Raw genomic sequence first — 19822 nt, 5'->3', positions numbered from 1 at the left:
TTACTACAAACACATCCAGCAAACCCCCAACAACCAGCCAGCCAACAAGGACATTCCCTCCCCCCTCCCTGCCAGTTACAATGAACAGGAAGAGCACTTCTTGGTTTCATAGAGACTTCAGGGTCATGAGTGCACAGCTGAGGTGGCCGCCATAGATGTGTGATGACATTGTGACTGAACTGAGGCTCAGAGAGCTGGGCCAGAACGCTTTTGTCCAGTGCACTTCCTGCACAAATAGCCACGTCATGATTTTAGGCGTGAAGCTTTTCTGCGCAACAATGACCAGTTGAGAAGTCGCTTTGTCTGTTCAAGGACAGGGTGGGTTTCAGGTGCATTAGCTGGCTCAATCATTCATGCAAACCCCTTTCAGTTAAACTTTATGACTTTGCTTGAGATATCTGCTCATCACAGGAACGCTAGGGTGCAGCTCACGGGTGCAGCTCCAGATCTTTTGGCCCTAACGCGTTTTAAATTTATGTCCATTTTCCAGTTTAGTGGCTGCTGATGTTTTCCCCAAGTTTCACTTGAATGCTCAGAGAACGCAGCACAAATTGAGTCTCAAGTGGAACTTTTGTGTTTTTCCCAGGATGATTAACATATAGTAATCCTTTTGCCACTGTATAAGACCAGCAGGCAATCAGCCAAGGACATTTTTGAACTCGCTCAGTGTTGCAGCAATGTGAATCTATGCTAACCACAACGATTTAACATTGTGAAAGACATTCCAGTCCTGGTCTTTTGACTTTTCCTGAGCTAAAGCAACTCCACAATCAATTACAGGGTGTTCTCTGTTTTATTTTTTTACAGGGCACAATGACCCCAGACAGAGAGGGAAAGCTAAAGGCCAGTGTATTCCTCCCTTTGCATTCCACTTGCTATCTTTCCTTAGAGCAACAGTTTTATCCAAACTCTTTCTTAGTTTTCTAAGTCAGTTTTCATCAGCTTCTCACTTCTTTCTCCTGCAGTCTTTGTTATTCAAATGCCTCGTTCAGTTTGGGGCAGCCAAACTGGACTTTCACCTTTCCAGCTCTGCCTTTATCTCTGTGTCTCTCATTCACTTTTCTACTATCTTGCCTTGTTTCTCGTCCCTCCCTGTTTGTACTGTAAACTTAACAGGGATTCACTTGGGTCTTTGTGGAGGTGAAAGCCGAGGGCGTTAGGTCGTCTGAAACACCTATCTGTCGCAAGTTAAGGTCACAATTAAGCTTCGTGGACAGGAATGAGGAAAGAGAGTCAATGAGTGAAGAGTGAAAGAAGGAGAGGGGAAGTGGTGAGAACAAAACACGGAAGTTGAGCAAGACTTACCCCTCCCATTTCTAGAGCACTCCTCCTCCACCAGTGCCTCCCGCCCCAGTAACCCAACTCCCCTCCCCAGCACAGCGACTCACCTGTCCAGTTTCACCCCTCTGCATCTCCCCTCCCCCCAGGCTCCTCCTCTCGGGGCAGGTTGGTATAAAGGTCTGCTTATGTGAAGCAGCCTATCTTCTCTGCCCTGGAGAGAGTGGAAGACACAGAACGCAACAGGGCTGAGAGAGAGAGAGAGTGTGTGTGTGTGTGTGCAAGAGAGAGAGAGAGAGGCGGAGTAGGAAAGCTGCAATTTAAAAAGACAATTGGATTGACTGTTCTCAGACTTACACTGCAACCATGGGGCTGGGAGTAAGTACTGGAACTTTGTCACATGTTCTGGCCTGGTTTCTAAGAGTCTTTGGATTTATGTTAAGATGAGGCCCGTTATGTTTTTCACTTTGGAGCTCAGACCAAGTTTCGGTCACAAGTTATGGGTTAAACTTGGCAGTTGTGGGTTGCCTGAAGTACTTTGCACCATAGTTTCGAAATCTACTATGCGAGTGTACAGTTATTGTTATTTTACGCTTTTTGGGAACTCCTCTAACATTTAAAATTAGAGATTTTTATGAGAGTAATTTAGAGTCCTTCTGACAATGATTAACACACATTTTACAGCGTGTTTGAACAGCCGCGTTGACACTGTTGCGTGCTCTTATTTGCGCTGCAAAAGAGGAAACTTCAGAGCTGTCTTCAAACATGTGCTCGGTCTCATTCAGGGGCTCATTTTGTCTCACTTTCTTCAATTCAGAGAGGCAAAGAGGAGTACAAACTGGCGGCGACTTCAGATGGCAAGGAGAAGAAAAGCAAGAAAGGTAAAGGGGAGAAGGATATGGATGATCTGAAGAAAGAAGTTGATTTGGTGAGTACACAAACAAAAGTCCAAACCGTGTCTAATTATCTTAAGTACTTGATTGGAGCGATTTCAGTAAGGCAGTATTTTCAAAAGTGACTTAGTAAAATGCTTTTTGAAGTGTTTTTAAACCTGCACCTTAACTAACAATGACAGGAACAGGCGTGAAACAGAATAACCTTGAACTTTAAAACCATGTCCTCCTGTACACATTGTTTATCTCATACTTAATGACAGTCTTACTCAGGTCATGCTCATACTGTTGGTCACTGTAAGTCACTACCATTGGTCACAGCAATGACACAGTCAGGGCAGAGACAAACCTCTGCTTTGACCTCATGGCTAGTCACATGAGATCTAGCTGTCTGCCCTGTATTTCATAGAGATTGCTACTTACACTGCTGTATGTACTGTCACATGTCATTAAGGGATTCGCAGCTATACTTAGCTTCTAAGTCATGCTCATCGAGATCAGTTTTCAGTGCTAGAATCTTGGGTGAGAGGCTCTGTTGTCATTATTGTCTTCACTTCCTCAAAACATGCAAGCCAGTCCTTTCCCCGCAGCCAGTAAACATGTATTATTCTGTGTCTACCTTCGGTTCAAACTGGGTCGTTTTATCAGCCGGGCGAGTTCGTTTTTATCTCTAACCACAATCTGCAAACTTTAACCACTGCGCTCAGCTCTTGCAGAGAAATTCGCAGAGCCGTAAAGCTGAATGCATGGAGGTTTAGGTGGGTTTGAAATTTCCTGTGTAGTGTAACAGTTGCTCACTTTCCACTGGTGTCAGCTTTTTCTCATCTGTAGCCGGCTGAGGTCATTTCCCAAGGTCAGTGAGGCACTCTTGCAGTAAGTTTACCCCCAACTCAATGACATGGGCTGATGAATGATTTCATGCCACCGACTGTATGTTTAAATGTACATCAGTGGAATTTTACAGGCAGAAATACGTTCATTAAATGCGTTTCATTTAAATTCTTTCTGCTTAAGAAATCTGTAAAAGCCTCTGTATGCCCATGAATGACCCTTAAAGTGGCTCGTTAAAAGACAAAGCACCTTTCAGCCTCTGCGAGACTGCGTCCTTCACAAGGTCATCAGATTCAGGCCTCATGCTGATCTCAAAGCACCAAGTAGACACTAGTGAGTACACCAGGCTAAAATGTGCCACTAATGACACAATGACATCAGAGTATTTTACATTTTCTCTCCTTTTTTGTTGTGATGTATAGTAGATGTAAACTGGCCTGTGACTTTCACAAGGTCATCAAGTAAAGTAGACTGATGCTGTGTTTTTGAAGAAACTTTTCAAAAACTACCACAGTAGAATATGAATGTCAAAGCTTGTGGCCACTTTTTGTCATTAATTCTTTAATCGCTGCATGTTTCTCTGTCCCTGGTCAATGTCAACCACCAGGTCACAGAGTGCTGCAGGTTATTAGGTAATAAAATTCCCATCCAGGTGAAATATTAATGATTATTGTCCCCATGCGTCTTAACTAGATCTCAAAGTCCTGCCGCCACTGAAGGACATCTCAATGCCATAGCAACCGTATCACCACTGGGCCATAACCTCCCCAACTTAGCACTGTCTTTCACCGTCCACAAGCGCTGTCTTTAGTGTCTCCCAGCTGCTAAAAGTGCACTGTGTTTTCACAAAGGGTTTTTAGATCTGGTTTCGCGTTGGGCCAACAATGATTTGCTGTCATGTCCTGATGATCCTCAGGTTTCAGATCTGAACTATGGTTAAAGAATAATAGCGTGCTGGATAGCAGTAGAACAGTAGTGCGATTGTAGGTGGGTCTCAAAGGAGCTGACACGTTAATGATTATTGCACCATCATATTATTAACTGAAGCGCCAAAGTCCAGCAAAAGAGAATGGAAACTGTTCCCATAGCAACACAAAGCAGCCCGTGCCTTGATCAAACGTGACAGAGTCCAACATAAACGGCTAAATATAGAATCGTGTTCAATTTGATTTCTTAAACTAATCTGGCAGCGTGCGTCCATCCAAACATCGGCCCAGTGCGTGTGTTCGTGAGTATCAAAGCTCTGCAGACATTTCCTCTGCAGGCTTCAAAAGAACTGCTGACTAACAGTAAAAAAAAAAAGCAACATCAGTTTGGGCCATGTGAGAGAACATTATCCATGGCACATTTGGCATGGAACACTTTGCTTGCTTATTTTAATGCCAAACGATGGCAGACCAGGCAGAACCATGCAATTACACCCATTTTCTCCAGCACCGTGAATGCGAAGGGGCTCACTGCATCCATTAACAGCTTAGACTTCACATTTTCAGTGGTCACATCATTACGTGAATGCCTAATTGCACGCAGTACTTATATATTCTGCAAGGAGCGGGTGATGGAAACATTCAACTTTAAAACGTCAGAATAAACATGTACTTACAGAACATAATGAAGCACTGTCGCAGAGTGGCGTGAACTGAGGCTTCATTCATGTCCTCAATCATTCATTCATTCACTATGGACCAACAGGAGCTGAAAACAAAGTGTCCATCTGTTAATGACAAACCATCAAAACTTGAGTCTACGCTTTAAACAAATAACCATGTTGTTCTTGAAAGAGGCTGATGTAAAAATTGTCGCCTCCGCTGTTCCCATGAAGGAATGAATACAAGCAGAGTACAACATGACACAGTTTCCATTGCATTTTGTCAGGGCGTAGCAAGCTGTGCGACTTTAGAAAATCAAATCAATTACTGAAATGGACAATTCAGCACCATTTCAATGGCTACAAGACTTTGTCACGCATGTGAGGTCAGCAAAGCACCACAGGAACCAATGTGGGCATCTCAGCTTGGGATGCATTTTGCTTAAAGATTGCAATAATTTGTTGCTCTGCAGTGTAACAAAAAAAAGGTGGGAGTCACATGTTTTTTCCTGATCATCCAAATCACATTGCAAGAATCTCTGTTCATTCACTCGCTGGAGGCGTTATTCAAAAAAAAAACACAGTGTAGGCGCTTGAACATGCCAGCTTCTCTCCTTGCTCATTTGCAGATCCGCTTTTATTTGCATTTTTCACCATTTTTTGTATTTTAGTGGAGGAAACCCTTTTTTTTTTAAGAATTCGAGACACTCTGTGATCAAACTTTAGTCTCTCACATCATCCATTGACTTCATTCTGATGACAGAGATGCTGTGAGTGTGAAAGACTGGACTCCACTCTTGTGTGAAAATGTCAAGCACATGAGCAATACTCTTGGGCGCAAACATCAGTATATCAGTTGGGTGACATTGATCTGGTTGGATGAACTGTTTGCTCGCAGCAAACTGACTGTTTGGATGAGCCCAGACTCGGGTGAGCTCATGGCAGCTAAGCCCTCATGTTTGACTGCGAGATCTCATCAGCAGACGGGTTTTACTCGCATATCTGCTTTGGCTCATCGTAAAATCACATCGTTTGGGTACTGATCACATGACTGATTTTGTCTTGTCATCTTTACGTTCCCCGTGTCCCTCTGGAGGACATGACAGGGCGTTTTTTTTTTAATCCTCAAAGGAGATAATAACTGTGGTTTTAAAATGATGGGCTTGTTTTATGCAACATCTCCCTCCCTCTCTCTCTCTTTCTCTCCAAAGGATGATCACAAGTTAACCCTGGATGAACTTCATAGAAAATATGGAACCGACCTAACCAGGGTGAGCATGCGCCGTTTGTGTGTGTGTTTGAACTTGAGTGTGTGTGTGTATGTGTGAGCCTATGACAGTGATGGGGGAGGTGGGGTTGTTGTACCTGTTGCCGGTGACAGTTTCACAAAGGCAGATAAGCCCAGAGGCCAGGGAAGAGCTCGCAGTGAAAGCACAGAGCTACTCAGAAGACACACTTCACATTGGCAGATATGCCGTCATGTATTTATCCATCATTTTCAAGTGTAAGTGTTGTGCAAAGTAGTGCAGATGCAGACAATTTTGCAACAAGCTCTCACTCTTATGTGGGTAAATTATTTTCAAGGCTCTGTTCAACCAAATTACCAGTACCAGTTTTCTCTTCTCCCTCCAGTCAGGCGTGGCCAAGCAGGTAGTTTTGGTTTTATTCATCCAGATTTTGAGATATCTCCGAAATCACTGAAATGTGACGTAAACATTAGAGAGCAGCAGCTTTTACAGAGGGAGAGAAAATGTTGTGATTTGGCTGAACTGAGCCTTTTGAAGTGTAAATAACTGTCACATTACACAGAAAAGTGTTTCGACCATGGTCTTCATCAAGCCGAGGGCACACACACAGGATCCATTTACACAACCCAGTACAACCCCACACATCGGCTGAAATCTCATCTGTCTGAGTTTGCCCCCAAACAAAGACTTCATTCACGAAGGAGCACCGGTCATATTGACCTTACCAACACGAGAAAAATGCTGCTTTTCACTCCTGGCACCTCTCCAAAGACGCCTTCAGTCACACTTATCCCATATCTTTGTCAATACTACATGTTTTTTCTTTTCATACCAAGCTTATGCATATACATTTTCCTACTATGTTACACATATATTTATTTACTGTACATTAGTGCAATCACTGTATTTAATTATCCATACCTTCCACGTATTTTTTACACTGTAAGACAATTGACCTTGTTGATGTACCCGTTGTTTGTTGATAATACAGATACATCCTGATTGTCTTCTCTGCTGTTAGCATTCTTTCCGTATCACAAGCATTGATTAACCTCAAGCTAAAAGTCTCATTATGCTGAATTGTGAAAACAGGATGCAGTAATTGTGAGTTTCCGGAGATCTTTCTTCCAGCAGATGTGGTTTCTTTTGTTTTTCCTTCAACCTAATCCACCGGTTCCTGAGGTAATAGCGCTGTACCTGTTTACACAATAAAACAGTTCAACAGGAAACATGTCATTCTGGCTTGTCCAGTGCTTCCCTCCGGTAAAAGAAGACAAAGGTGGAGAGGAGCAGGCCAGAAACACGGACACACAAGTTTTCCTAAAATGAGTTTCCTTAGTCTGCCAGGTTGTTGTGTTGAAACATGTACAGGATAAACCTTTCTTCTTTGTGTCTTTTTTTAGGGTCTTTCCAACTCCAGAGCAAAAGAGATCCTGGCCCGAGATGGCCCAAATGCCCTCACACCCCCTCCCACAACACCTGAGTGGGTTAAGTTCTGTCGACAGGTAAATTCACTTTTGGCCTGAAAATCCCTGGAAGGCAACATTTTCCATGCAAAACACAAACCATTTTTATTTGCATATTCGGAGTTTAGAAATGCAAAGTCACTTGTTGTAGTAGCCAGTAAAACCAGCTTTGAAACGTTGTTGTGTTTTTTCCAGCTGTTTGGTGGTTTCTCCATGCTGCTGTGGATCGGTGCTGTCCTCTGCTTCCTCGCTTTTGGTATCCAGGCTGCCTCAGAAGAGGAGCCTGTCAAAGATAACGTAAGGTCTTTCTCAGTGTATGCTGCATAAATATGATCTATTGATTAATGAATTCATACCACCAAAGATGAACCGACTTACAGTCTTGTCTCTTTACTGTAGTTGTACCTGGGTGTCGTACTTTCTGCTGTCGTCATCATCACTGGTTGCTTCTCCTACTACCAAGAGGCCAAGAGCTCCAAGATCATGGACTCCTTCAAGAACCTGGTCCCACAGGTGACTTTTTCCTGTACACAAATCAAGTTTTCTTGAACTGTCAATAGAGTCATTGAAAAGCTCTTATCAACCTTGAGACACAAATAATAGAACATGTTGCACAACGCTCAGGAGCAGTATTACTCCGTCAGCGTTACCACACTGCTAACACATTTTTTTCCTTTTATCATTCATTTTCTTGCTGCTGGGAATAAAAGGAAATGCCTCTAATGCCGTTTAATGTGTCCTAAAAAGATGTATTTTACCTTTGGTCTCCTAGCAAGCCCTGGTCGTCCGTGACGGTGAGAAGAGCAGCATCAACGCTGAGGACGTGGTGGTCGGAGATTTGGTGGAGGTCAAAGGTGGAGACAGGATCCCCGCTGATCTGAGAATCATCTCTGCTCACGGCTGCAAGGTCCGTACCTTTGCTGAGTGTTTTAGTTTCTTTTTTTTATTACTGACATTGGTCAAGTAAGGCAACAGAAAGCATGATTTACTGACACATCAGCAGTCACTAAGCTGTGGTTACAGTTGCTTAACATCTGATGGGAATTACATTATGTTGACAGATGTAGTTTGTCTTCCTCTTAATCACTTTCTGAAAAGATTTCTGTTTACAAAATTAAAAGTTAGCCCCAAAGTTCAAAAGTTTATTCCTTATTTTAAATGCTATTTAGACCCAAATGTGTTGCCTTTGTCTTCTGGATATGTTTGGTGTTTCATTCTTGCTGGATGTTTTCCGCTTCAGGTGGACAACTCCTCTCTGACCGGTGAATCCGAGCCCCAGACTCGTACTCCAGACTTCTCTAATGACAACCCGCTGGAAACCAGGAACATCGTTTTCTTCTCCACCAACTGTGTTGAAGGTAGAGAGATAGCAAATAGTACACGACACAGAAATCACAGGGTCAGAAGTCATTTGTGTACAGTTTTATTTAAATTTGATTGAAGTTAGAAGGAAATTCAACTTGAAAAGATTATTTTCAGACAATGCATGTTCATGGTAAAGAAGAAGAAGAAAAGAGAATTAACTAAACTCATTTACAGTTTAAGATGTGAAATGTAATGTTTTTGTTTATGCCCACCGAAGAAGACTGAATTTTCACATCTGTCATTTGTTTAACTCATCACTCATATGATCTCTTGCTCTTCCCAGGTACTGCCAGAGGAATTGTCATCAACACTGGAGACCGGACCGTCATGGGTCGTATCGCCACCCTGGCTTCCAGTCTGGAGGGCGGCAAAACTCCCATTGCCATCGAGATCGAGCACTTCATCCACATCATCACCGGAGTGGCCGTCTTCCTGGGTGTTTCTTTCTTCATCCTCTCACTCATCCTTGGGTACGGGTGGCTGGAGGCCGTCATCTTCCTCATCGGTATCATTGTCGCCAACGTGCCAGAAGGTCTCCTGGCTACTGTCACTGTGAGTCCTGGTGTTTCTTTATTAGTAAAGGTGCAATTATGGATCCCAAAAAAGGTCTAGCTGCTAAGTGACCCAAGCGATCCCACCTCTAGGTGTGTCTGACCCTGACTGCTAAGCGTATGGCCAAGAAGAACTGCCTGGTGAAGAACTTGGAGGCTGTGGAGACCCTGGGCTCCACCTCCACCATCTGCTCCGACAAGACCGGCACCCTGACCCAGAACAGGATGACCGTGGCCCACATGTGGTTCGACAACCAGATCCACGAGGCGGACACCACAGAGAACCAGAGCGGGACCTCCTTCGACAGGAGCTCTGCCACCTGGGCGGCCTTGGCCAGAATCGCCGGACTCTGCAACCGCGCCGTCTTCCTGGCTGAGCAGAACAACGTTCCCATCCTGAAGGTGAAAAGCTTATTGCATGCAATATCCTCCTTTGAACTCCTCTGGCTACCAAACGTTTTGCTCTGGTTCACCCATTCTGGTCACCACAAAAGAGTCTAAATAATTCACCAGTCGATGAAGAGATCAGTAACACTGGCTTTTTGGTGTAACACCATCTCTTAGGTGTGGCTCTAAGGCACAGAGGAGAATTTACCCTCCCTGCCTCATGGAATATTTTTCTTCTTGAAAACATTTTGTTGAATTTGATACTATCAGATGAATCCAAAGATGCAGCATGGGAGGTGACTTGGCAGCCAAACTGCACTACAGATCCTTATTAAAAGCACTCAACGTAATTAAAGGTTTTTTCAGAAATACTGTATAGCAGCTGTGGTGGCAAGATGTGACTAGACAGACCCATTGATTTGTTTCTTAATGAGTGCTGGTAAGATTTCTTTCTCAAACTGCACAGTGGAAGCAGGATGAAATGAGGCAGAACAGGCTTTTTCTTATACTGTAGCTTCCAAACAGTTCTTCAAAAAATACTAGTTGAAGTGTAGTTGGAGACAGTGGCCATTGTAAACCATTAAAATCTAAGCTGGTCCTAATTCATCTGATTTATCCACCTGCTGTGTTCTTTTGCACAGACACAGAACTGTCAAAGCAATATTTAAATCAGAAACACAACTCTTGCAGTTGCTCTTGTTTTTCAGATAGATTTCTCATTGTCCATGTCTTGTAAAAGTCTTTTATTTCTAATGTGACTCAGAGGAAATGCGGAAAAATGATTCTCAGTTTGACTTGAATGAATTGGTTAGACTGGTCAGTGTCTGGCTTTCATGTACAAAATATTGGCAAAAATGAAAGACCAATGCAATCTACAATTTGCCGCAAATCCATTGATCCATCCTTTTAACCTTTGCTTGAATCCACAGAGAGATGTAGCCGGTGATGCCTCAGAAGCTGCCCTGTTGAAGTGTATTGAGCTCTGCTGCGGATCTGTTGCTGCCATAAGAGACAAATACTTCAAGGTTGCTGAGATCCCCTTCAACTCCACTAACAAATACCAGGTAAACCATCCACTTGCTCTCGTATAGCATTGCAGCTTCTAAAGTTGCTCATCATGTAGACTATAAAGGTAAATTCATGCAGATTTAAATCCTGAAAGACTTTGGAAGCCCAACATTGCAAGACGATGCTTGCAGTGGTATCGAAGGGAAATGTTGATTTACGCCCTCTAGTGGTCAGGTTCACTCATGCCTTCAATGACCAGTTTTTGGCATATGAGCATAGTTAAGAATGAAAATAAGATTTTAGAATCTGCTGGTATTTACAGAACAATTAAAATCCAACCTTCCTCTTGTCCCACAGCTCTCCATCCACAAGAATTCAACTCCAGGAGAGACCAAGCACCTGCTGGTGATGAAAGGTGCCCCTGAGAGGATTCTGGACCGCTGCTCCTCCATCATGCTCCAGGGCAAAGTGCAGCCCCTGGACGACGAGATGAAAGACGCTTTCCAGAACGCCTACGTTGAGCTGGGAGGCCTTGGAGAGAGAGTGCTGGGTACAACATAGCTCCACTCTACAGCTGCATCCCTGTGTTTTTAATTAACTGGTGGAGAAAGAGGAATCTTTGAGCTCCTGACAAGCATTTTCTTCTTCCTACTCAGGTTTCTGCCACTTCAACCTGCCAGATGACCAGTTCCCAGAGGGCTTTGCTTTTGACACTGAGGAGGTGAACTTCCCCACTGAAAACCTGTGCTTCATTGGCCTCATGTCCATGATCGACCCCCCTCGTGCCGCTGTGCCCGACGCTGTGGGCAAGTGCAGGAGCGCTGGAATTAAGGTGTGTAGCTGTAGTCTTTTCAGGTGGTTGTGCAAGAGAAGTCAACTTGATGACCAAAACCACAACCACACACATGCGTTCTTCAAGTTGACCTACCTCATTAGTTCACTGTCATGAAAATCCCATTTTTGATGATTGGACTAATACTTGAATATCTTGTTTTCATTTCTCCATCAGGTTATCATGGTCACAGGTGACCATCCCATCACAGCCAAGGCTATTGCTAAGGGTGTGGGTATCATCTCTGAAGGCAACGAGACTGTTGAAGACATTGCTGCCCGCCTGAATGTACCAATTTCAGAGGTCAACCCTAGGTCAGTGCACTTACTTACGTTTTTCACACTTGTGGCACTCAATATTAAGAATATCGACACAGAATATCTTCCTACTTGAATATTTCCGTCTCGTTTCTGTGGCAGTTCTTCCTCAGACTTGTGCTAATAGAGCAGATTAAATCAGCATTGGCTAACTACGGCCTGCAATTTACTCAGCCAAAAAGGCTTTTACCATTAATTCACTGCAGACAAATAAATCTGTGCTTGTCTTTGAGCCGGTGGCTTTCCTTTTTCTTCATCAGCAAGTTTAGTCTCTCATCGTGGATGGCATCCTCATGCAGAAAATTCCAGATGACAAATGTCACCTGCCTTTTGGAAATATTTCACTATCCTGTCCCATGTGACTGATAAAATGTTAAAAATGCATGAAAGCTTCTTGCTGACGATGGTATCAAGGCAACTTATGGTATTGACTTGGTTCTTCCCCAGCTTCAGTTTTCTTCTCAGGGTTGTGGGATCACGACTGTTGCTCTAATGCCTCTGTGATTTCCTCTCCAGGGACGCCAAGGCCTGTGTTGTCCATGGTGGTGAGCTGAAAGACATGACCTCAGAGCAGCTCGACGATGTGCTGAAACACCACACTGAGATCGTCTTTGCCAGAACCTCCCCTCAGCAGAAACTTATTATTGTGGAAGGTTGCCAGAGACAGGTCAGCGTCAAAGCGAATTTAAGACATTTTCAAATTTGGATTAAAAACTTTAAGAAATGCAGGTCATTCTAACACTTTTCTCGTCTTCTGGCAGGGGGCCATTGTGGCTGTGACAGGCGACGGCGTGAACGACTCTCCTGCCTTGAAGAAGGCCGACATCGGCGTCGCCATGGGTATCGCCGGATCCGACGTCTCCAAACAGGCCGCCGACATGATCCTGCTGGACGACAACTTTGCCTCCATTGTTACTGGAGTGGAAGAAGGTAAGAGGCACACCGAGGCTTAAACCTGCAGAAAGCATTGCTGCTCCACGGTCTCACTTTCTTCACAATATTCATTTCTAAAATCACTCTGTCAGGCCGTCTGATCTTTGACAACTTGAAGAAGTCCATCGCCTACACTCTGACCAGCAACATCCCTGAGATCTCACCCTTCCTCCTCTTCATCATCGCCAACATCCCCCTGCCCCTGGGAACTGTCACCATCCTCTGTATTGACCTGGGAACCGACATGGTGAGTTCTCCTTATTTCTCGGCATCATCAGAGGAAAGTCAAAAAAAATGGTCTGACACAGAGATTTCAAAAAAGAAACATTATGTGAACTTAGGATGACAATTTATTTCATGAATTTGTTTAACTTGTTGTCTCCAAGGTCCCTGCCATCTCCCTGGCTTATGAAGAAGCTGAGAGCGACATCATGAAGAGACAGCCCAGAAACCCCAAAACAGACAAACTGGTGAACGAGAGGCTCATCAGCATAGCCTACGGACAGATCGGTAAGTATTCTGCACTGATTGCCGCTTTTCTAAAAACGTGAGGCCTTATGCATCTTGTGGACTGTGGAGTGTGGAAAGCTCTGTCTCAACAACACCCGTCCCGTCTCTGTTAGGTATGATGCAGGCCACAGCTGGGTTCTTCACATACTTTGTGATCCTGGCTGAAAATGGTTTCCTCCCCATGGACCTGCTGGGGCTCAGAGTACTATGGGACAACAAATATGTAAATGACCTGGAAGACAGCTATGGACAGCAGTGGGTCAGTAATGCTAATGCTTTGGTCTGTCAGTAAGCCAGAATGAACAATGTAGTTTTCAAGGAAAGAACAACAGAGGAAAATATACTAGTGTTTCGTCTTTTTCTCTCCACCAGACATACGAGCGCAGAAAGATCGTAGAGTTCACCTGCCACACAGCCTTCTTTGCCAGCATCGTCATCGTCCAGTGGGCCGATCTGATCATCTGTAAAACCAGGAGGAACTCCATCCTGCAGCAAGGAATGAAGTACGTACTTGTAATGCGCAGATGTGCGGCGTTCCGGCTGCGACGAATCAAGCCCTAAGAGCTTAAAAGTAACAGATATTCGTTGAGTTGTTGTAACTGTGTTGACTCTTTGCCTCCACAGGAATCGTATCCTCATCTTTGGTCTGTTTGAGGAGACTGCTCTGGCTGCCTTCTTGTCATACTGCCCGGGCATGGACGTCGCCCTCAGGATGTTCCCTCTCAAGTGAGTTAAACACACACAGACTATGATACACCCATGCTATGATTTTCACTCAGTAATTATACTGAAATAAAACAGTGTGCAGAGATATGTTATCGACTAACTGTTATCTTTGATGTATTGATTTATGCACATGGCACGGTCTCAATTTCCATGCAAATACTCTGTTTGGTTTCTTGTATGTGTGGGAATTTATGAGCACAATATTTGTTAAGTTCATCCCTATTAAAGCGTAATCCATGAAATCCTTTTTTCTGTTAATTTACTGACATTCTCTGCGCTTCTTGTCAGTCAGTGCAGCTGGTGCTTTGGCATTGTTTTCCCTGGATGGATCCCCGATGATGATGTTTTAGTCAGAGCTGTTTTAGCTTCATTATCTTGAAAAAAAAAAAAAGAAAAAAAAAAAAAGGTGGATATTATCTACTGTCGCCGCTAATTTTCACTTCAGAGGCAGAATGAAGCAGAGGAGCTGCTGTGCTAATGAGATTCTTTGCCCAACAGAGGAAAATAGAAAGCAGCGAGGGCACATTAAGCTCATTAGCTCAGAAGTTTCGCATGCAGCTGAAATCTAGTCTTATTCTCCTCGTTATTGTTTTATGTCTCCCTCTAACTCCTTTCTTCCTCTCCACCTTTTCGTCAATTCCCACTGCTTCCCCCCCCCTCTGTCTGAGTGTCTCTCCTCCCAGTTTTTGTCTTCCTGTCCCTGTTTCTGCTGTCTGAATTTGCTGCCTTTACCTTTGAGGTTCTCTCTCTCTCACAGTTTATATTCAGATATGACATGAAAAGGTCCTCAGCACTTACAGCAAATAATCGATAAATGAATGTTTAAACTCTGAGCCTTTGAGATCACTTGAAAGTTAAAGGGAAAGCCTTTTAAACCATGCTGCGACACTGCCTGCACTCAAAAGCGGAAGCTAATAAGCGTCATTTAAAATGTGCATGCTTTGTGGGGCTTTTCAACAGTGTCATTGCTGTCTGCATAGAGGACTCAGAATACGTCCTCAGCCCTAATATTCACTTTTCATGCTCTCTCAGTGAACCTTCAGCCAGCCATTGTGCCATAAAACTCTCTGCACTGATATTACTTATTAACTCAGCCTCCTTAACAGCCTGCATTGAGCGCTCTTTTCTCCTTTGTCACTCTCCAGTCATGACTCAATTTCTTTGTCCGTACTTTAGGCCATGTTGGTGGTTCTGTGCCTTCCCCTACTCCCTCCTCATCTTCCTGTACGATGAAGCCAGAAGATACATCCTCCGACGCAACCCAGGCGGTAAGATCTTTACCGCCTCTTTTTTTGCATTCTGAGGCAGCTGAAGCTTTGCACATGTTTGCCTCTGTTCTCTGTGTTTGGAGGTGGATGGTGGATGAGGAAGACATCTCATTCTGGCCAAATCATCTTGTGAAGCCCATGCATTTTACTTGAATGATGATGATGATGATGATTTGAAATTTGAAATTGAATAAGACGCTAATGAAAAAAACAATACCATATTGGCTTAAGTTTTTGCCATATGTCACTGAAATTTGCATCATTTTTGAGACATTCTGCCCACTAACCATTGACTAAAAACAGGAACATGACACTGGTTGTTATGCCAAAGGCGCTAACGAGTATTCCTCCCATCCTGACGTGTGAATCTGATGTGAAGTCATGATGTACAGTATGATGCTAATACAGAGAGCAAAGGCAATGGTGTGTTAGTGAAAAATATGTGTTAAGCATGAGCTGTGTATGTACCCGTGTCTATTTTTGTGTGTGTGTGTGTGTGTGTGTGTGTGTGTGTGCATGTGTCTGTTACCCCTGCCACAACTGCGTCTCCACACAGACCAGTGAACTGTGGCAGATGGCAAGGCCCGGTGGGATTTGAACCCACAACCCTGCCATTGTTAATGCCTCATTCCACCCATAGAGCTGAGAAGAACCTGTATGCAGGCCTCGCTGTGATGCAGCTGTGTGTGCAGCTGTGTGTGTGTGTGTGTGTGTGTGTGTGTGTGTGTGTGTTTGTGTGTGTGTGTGTGTGTGTGTCTGCTACATCTGAGCCCCACAGCACAGATCAGTGAACATCCCATTGCCCATCCATGGTGAATAATGTGTTACAGTCAGACAGAAAAGACCACTGACACATATTCAAACAGCGATGAATGAATGAAGGCAAATGACAAAAAAAAGTTTATATTTTTAAGGATTCATATGATTTAAGTTACTCAAACTAAATCTTTTCAATTCGATTTTGTGCCCAAAGCTAGCTGTTCATTATTTTTCCACCTGGGCTGAATAAAGTTTCACTCTAAAGTGGAAAGCGTGATTCCAGCCCAGTGGGTTTTAGCCTGCTGTGAATCATTCAGTGTTTCAGGCCTGAAATAAAATGCAGCTTTGGGCTCAGTGGAGCAAAACATGCTCAACCACATAATTCAAGCATCCACACCTTCATGTGCAAACACGTAATGATCTGACCCAAACCGCAGTTCCTTGTGTTGTTTGAGCTACAGGGTCAACTCGTGAGCAACTGCCACAGCGTCCATGTCAACATCTCTTGGCTCTCAACTGGACTTGTTTTGCTCGCACACCACAGTCCATTCTTTTTCCTTTGAATCACTGTCAACCGTCATGAGGGATGATATCATCCTGCAGCCTGGGTGCAGAGTTAAAGGTTGCAGCCCAGTCGGCCATCATGGCATATCCCTTATTTTGATTGGTCTGTGGAAGAGGGAGAATTTAGAGCCCAAATATGAGGCGAAACATCCCAAAAGCCATGTCCCTAATTCTGTCTCCTTTGGTTTCTAGGTTGGGTGGAGCAGGAAACATACTACTGAGTCCACACGATACAGTCAAGGAGGGTGAAGTCAGTGTTTCATCATTATTTACTGCCATGTTACATATTTGCCTGAGATGTTAGTCAGACTCCAAAAACACAAAGCATGGATAAATTAAGAATATTGTGATGTATATGTCATTGACAATAAAACATGTCCGTACCATTGTACATTGAGGCTGCTTGGGCATTCATTTCTTTCTTATCTCTGGCATGGGAAGGATAAAAGCAGCATTTCAGGGATTGGATGCAGGATGTTGTTTCAAGGTTCAATAGGTATGTACCGGTGAGTCAGGTCCGGTGACCCATGCAGAGGGATTATCCACCTCAGCAGTTCCTAAACTTCAGTTCTGGGGTCAGATACGAAAATGAAGAAGTGACTTAACTGCAGTGTTAGTCACACTTACTCATCCAACTGTCAAAACTATATTTCTTGTTTATCAAAAACAGAAAATTAAATCGAAGCTCAGCATTAGATTTGCTTTGTGTGCTTCCGACCAATGTGTCCTCCTGACTTAAGTAAATAACTGATCATCACATTCGGATTCAGCTCATATTTCGTTGATTGACTTATCAATGAATACACTCATTGTGTCACTGTTATCTGCTGCTACACTGGATTTTACCTTTTTTAATGTTTACTTTCCCAGGGTTTTATCTTTACCCATCAGATATTAAGAAAAAGCAAGTCAGAGCAGTGTGTGTGCATGCGTGTGCGTCCATTATCTCAAGGGCTTGTCTGCCACAATGGTGTTTGCAATGGATTGCTCTGTTGACCGCTAATGCAAAGAGGCCCTCAGTGAAAATTAACTGAGCCCACTCTAGTGCTATCTGCTTTGTGTTTACCCTGGTCATTATGAACGCCTCTTTCTCCCCCTGCCTGTCCCCGGTATCACCACACCAGCCTGGCCCTCGATGGCCTGCTTCACACACACTTGGGAAACACTTGTAGGCAGAATATCACCAAAAGAGATGGAGTCATGAGCGAAAACGATGCATGCTGCCCAGCTCAGGTTGAATGTCTCAATGGGCCTATCACATTATTTTCCCTGCCTCTTCTCAGGTGATTTTTTGTGCCGCAGAGTGTGCTGCTGGTGTCAGACAGATGCTGAGAGTGCAGACAAAAGGATGGAGGGATGTGGAGAACATAGGGAGGAAAAGAGAGTGAGGTTGATGGCTTGTGAGGAAAGTGAGTCGATGCGACAAAGAGGAAGGAAGAGTCAGAGCAAGAGAGCAGCAGATATTGCCGTTTTGTAGCATGTTTTCAAGACGCGTACTTGATCATGTTTTGTTTTGGGTTTTTTTTGCTGCTTTGTTAATATTTTTTCTGATGAACTGGCGAGAAAGCAGTTGAGATGAACTGAGCGGAAGGAGAGAGGGGGAAAGAGGCAGCAGACAGACATTAACATTATCATGCCTTCATCCTTCGTTCACAAGCAGGGCCTCTGAACGTGCCTGTTGCTATGGCAACTCGTTTGCGAGCCCTCTCTCTCTCTCTCTCTCTCTCTCTCTCTCTCTCTCTCTCTCCCTCTCCAACATCTAAATAAAATCTAGGCTATTTATAGAGCAACACTGGCAACATGCAAGCTACACTGATCACACATGCATGGATGTGAATGCGCTCACCAAAACAGAAATACAGTAAAAAGACTCTGCGTGTATCATGTCATCTACACGTGCACATACATGAGCGTGCACACACATGCCCCCGTGCTGCCAGGGCTTGCTGCTGTGCGTCCATCTGTGATCTAAATCCACTTGTGGTTCTGTTTGTTTGCTCGTGTTTGTGTTTATTCAAGGATTTTTATTGTGTTTTGTGATTTTAAGAAAGAGGTTAAAGCCCTAAATAGATAAAAGAAGGGATTGCTGGGTGTCAAGCATGGAGCATGTGTGTGTCTGCAAGAGCTGAAGTGCTCGCCGAAGCCTTGCGGTGAAATCTTCCCGTCGCTGTTTGATCTATTCCAGGTTTATCTTGTCAGTTGATGCAGAGAGAGTGCTCTCCAGACCAACTGATAAGATCTATTAGAATACACAGAGAGCCAGACAGTGAGTGACACAGTCTGCCTATCAGGATACAATAGCACTCCAATGGTGGGCTCATCCCGCCTGCCACAGGTCCGTTGCGTGGCACATAAAAACTATCACAGCCTTCTGATGTGACTGATGAAAGCTGCAGACAGGAGAAAAATGATGGGAACATCATTACATGTCGCATGTTGGCCTTAGAAATACATCAAATACGAGGCTCTGGTAGAGGTTTGCATGATTGAGGTGAGGCTGACACGCCTCTTCTGTCCGTACATACAACAAGTGGCTGCATGTTTCTGGCCTCAGGCTTAGATCCAGGGATGAAAGACTAAATCTCTTGTTTGTGTTGTGGGATGAAAGGGTTTAAGAGCCCCTGGGACACATGCAAATGGCCGTAATGGTGCTGCTGCTGGGGTACAGTACAGCTACACTTGTAAGAAAGGCCGCAGTGTGGTAATCGATGGGGTCCCTGAGTGGAACACTCCCTCCATCGTCCAGCCGGGATTCAGGTTGTGAATATTTGCAGCCCAGAGACAGCGAAGACAGAAATATGTTAGAGGAAACAAAGGACAGGGGCTCTGCTAGTCAGGGGGAGAGGGGGAATACTTTCAGGGGGCCCCAGAGCTAAAGGGGGTCGACACATGCTGTGGAATCTCAAGCAGCACGATTTACATCTTTGTATCACTAAACACGTAAACAGATTGTTGTTTGTCGATGAGTCAGATGCATTGCCGATATGTCGGTGCTGGGCTGCTGCACATCTGTCGTACAGCGGCGGCAGTGTCACACAGATGAATCTGCTTTTGCATCTCTGGATTTAGAAGCTGTCATTTCAGAAGTTGGCTGCCCGCTATCAGCGCGCAACAACCTTGTCAAAGCAGCAGGTGAAGAGAGGTGTCTGCGAACCCAACTGGGTGAGGTGCAGATGAATTGCATGTGCGGGTGTGTGTGTGGCAGACGATGGTGGACGTAGGCCTTTTTTCTCAGTGGAACAGTGCAGTTGAAGTTTAAAGCAATACTTGAACATTTTGGGAAATGTACTTGCTTGCTG

General features: G+C 44.2%; 1 protein-coding gene across 1 annotated transcript; it reads left to right on the top strand.

Annotated features, from left to right (window-relative positions):
- The first annotated feature begins 1499 nt into the window (after positions 1 to 1499).
- On the top strand, positions 1500 to 16913 carry LOC139352125 (sodium/potassium-transporting ATPase subunit alpha-1). The gene is made up of 23 exons (XM_070994224.1): positions 1500 to 1656; positions 2096 to 2206; positions 5802 to 5861; positions 7241 to 7342; positions 7499 to 7600; positions 7703 to 7816; positions 8076 to 8210; positions 8544 to 8661; positions 8952 to 9220; positions 9313 to 9621; positions 10536 to 10670; positions 10972 to 11164; positions 11271 to 11446; positions 11624 to 11760; positions 12280 to 12430; positions 12525 to 12693; positions 12789 to 12943; positions 13083 to 13206; positions 13320 to 13465; positions 13579 to 13709; positions 13831 to 13932; positions 15109 to 15200; positions 16716 to 16913. The coding sequence occupies exons 1-23, from the start codon at positions 1645 to 1647 to the stop codon at positions 16742 to 16744; spliced, it is 3072 nt and encodes a 1023-aa protein (XP_070850325.1). The 5' UTR covers positions 1500 to 1644; the 3' UTR covers positions 16745 to 16913.
- The last annotated feature ends 2909 nt before the right edge of the window (positions 16914 to 19822 follow it).

Source organism: Chaetodon trifascialis, chromosome 24 (assembly GCF_039877785.1).
Source record: "Chaetodon trifascialis isolate fChaTrf1 chromosome 24, fChaTrf1.hap1, whole genome shotgun sequence".
Lineage (NCBI taxonomy): Eukaryota > Metazoa > Chordata > Actinopteri > Chaetodontiformes > Chaetodontidae > Chaetodon > Chaetodon trifascialis.
Note: the sequence above shows the minus strand (reverse complement) of the source record. Positions and strands in the feature narration are given on the sequence as shown.

Excerpts from the sequence above, each read along its gene's own strand:
- LOC139352125 (XM_070994224.1), top strand. Across the intron at positions 5,862-7,240 it reads ATGGAACCGACCTAACCAGG|GGTCTTTCCAACTCCAGAGC; the intron begins GTGAGCATGCGC and ends GTCTTTTTTTAG. Across the intron at positions 11,165-11,270 it reads CCTTGGAGAGAGAGTGCTGG|GTTTCTGCCACTTCAACCTG; the intron begins GTACAACATAGC and ends CTTCCTACTCAG.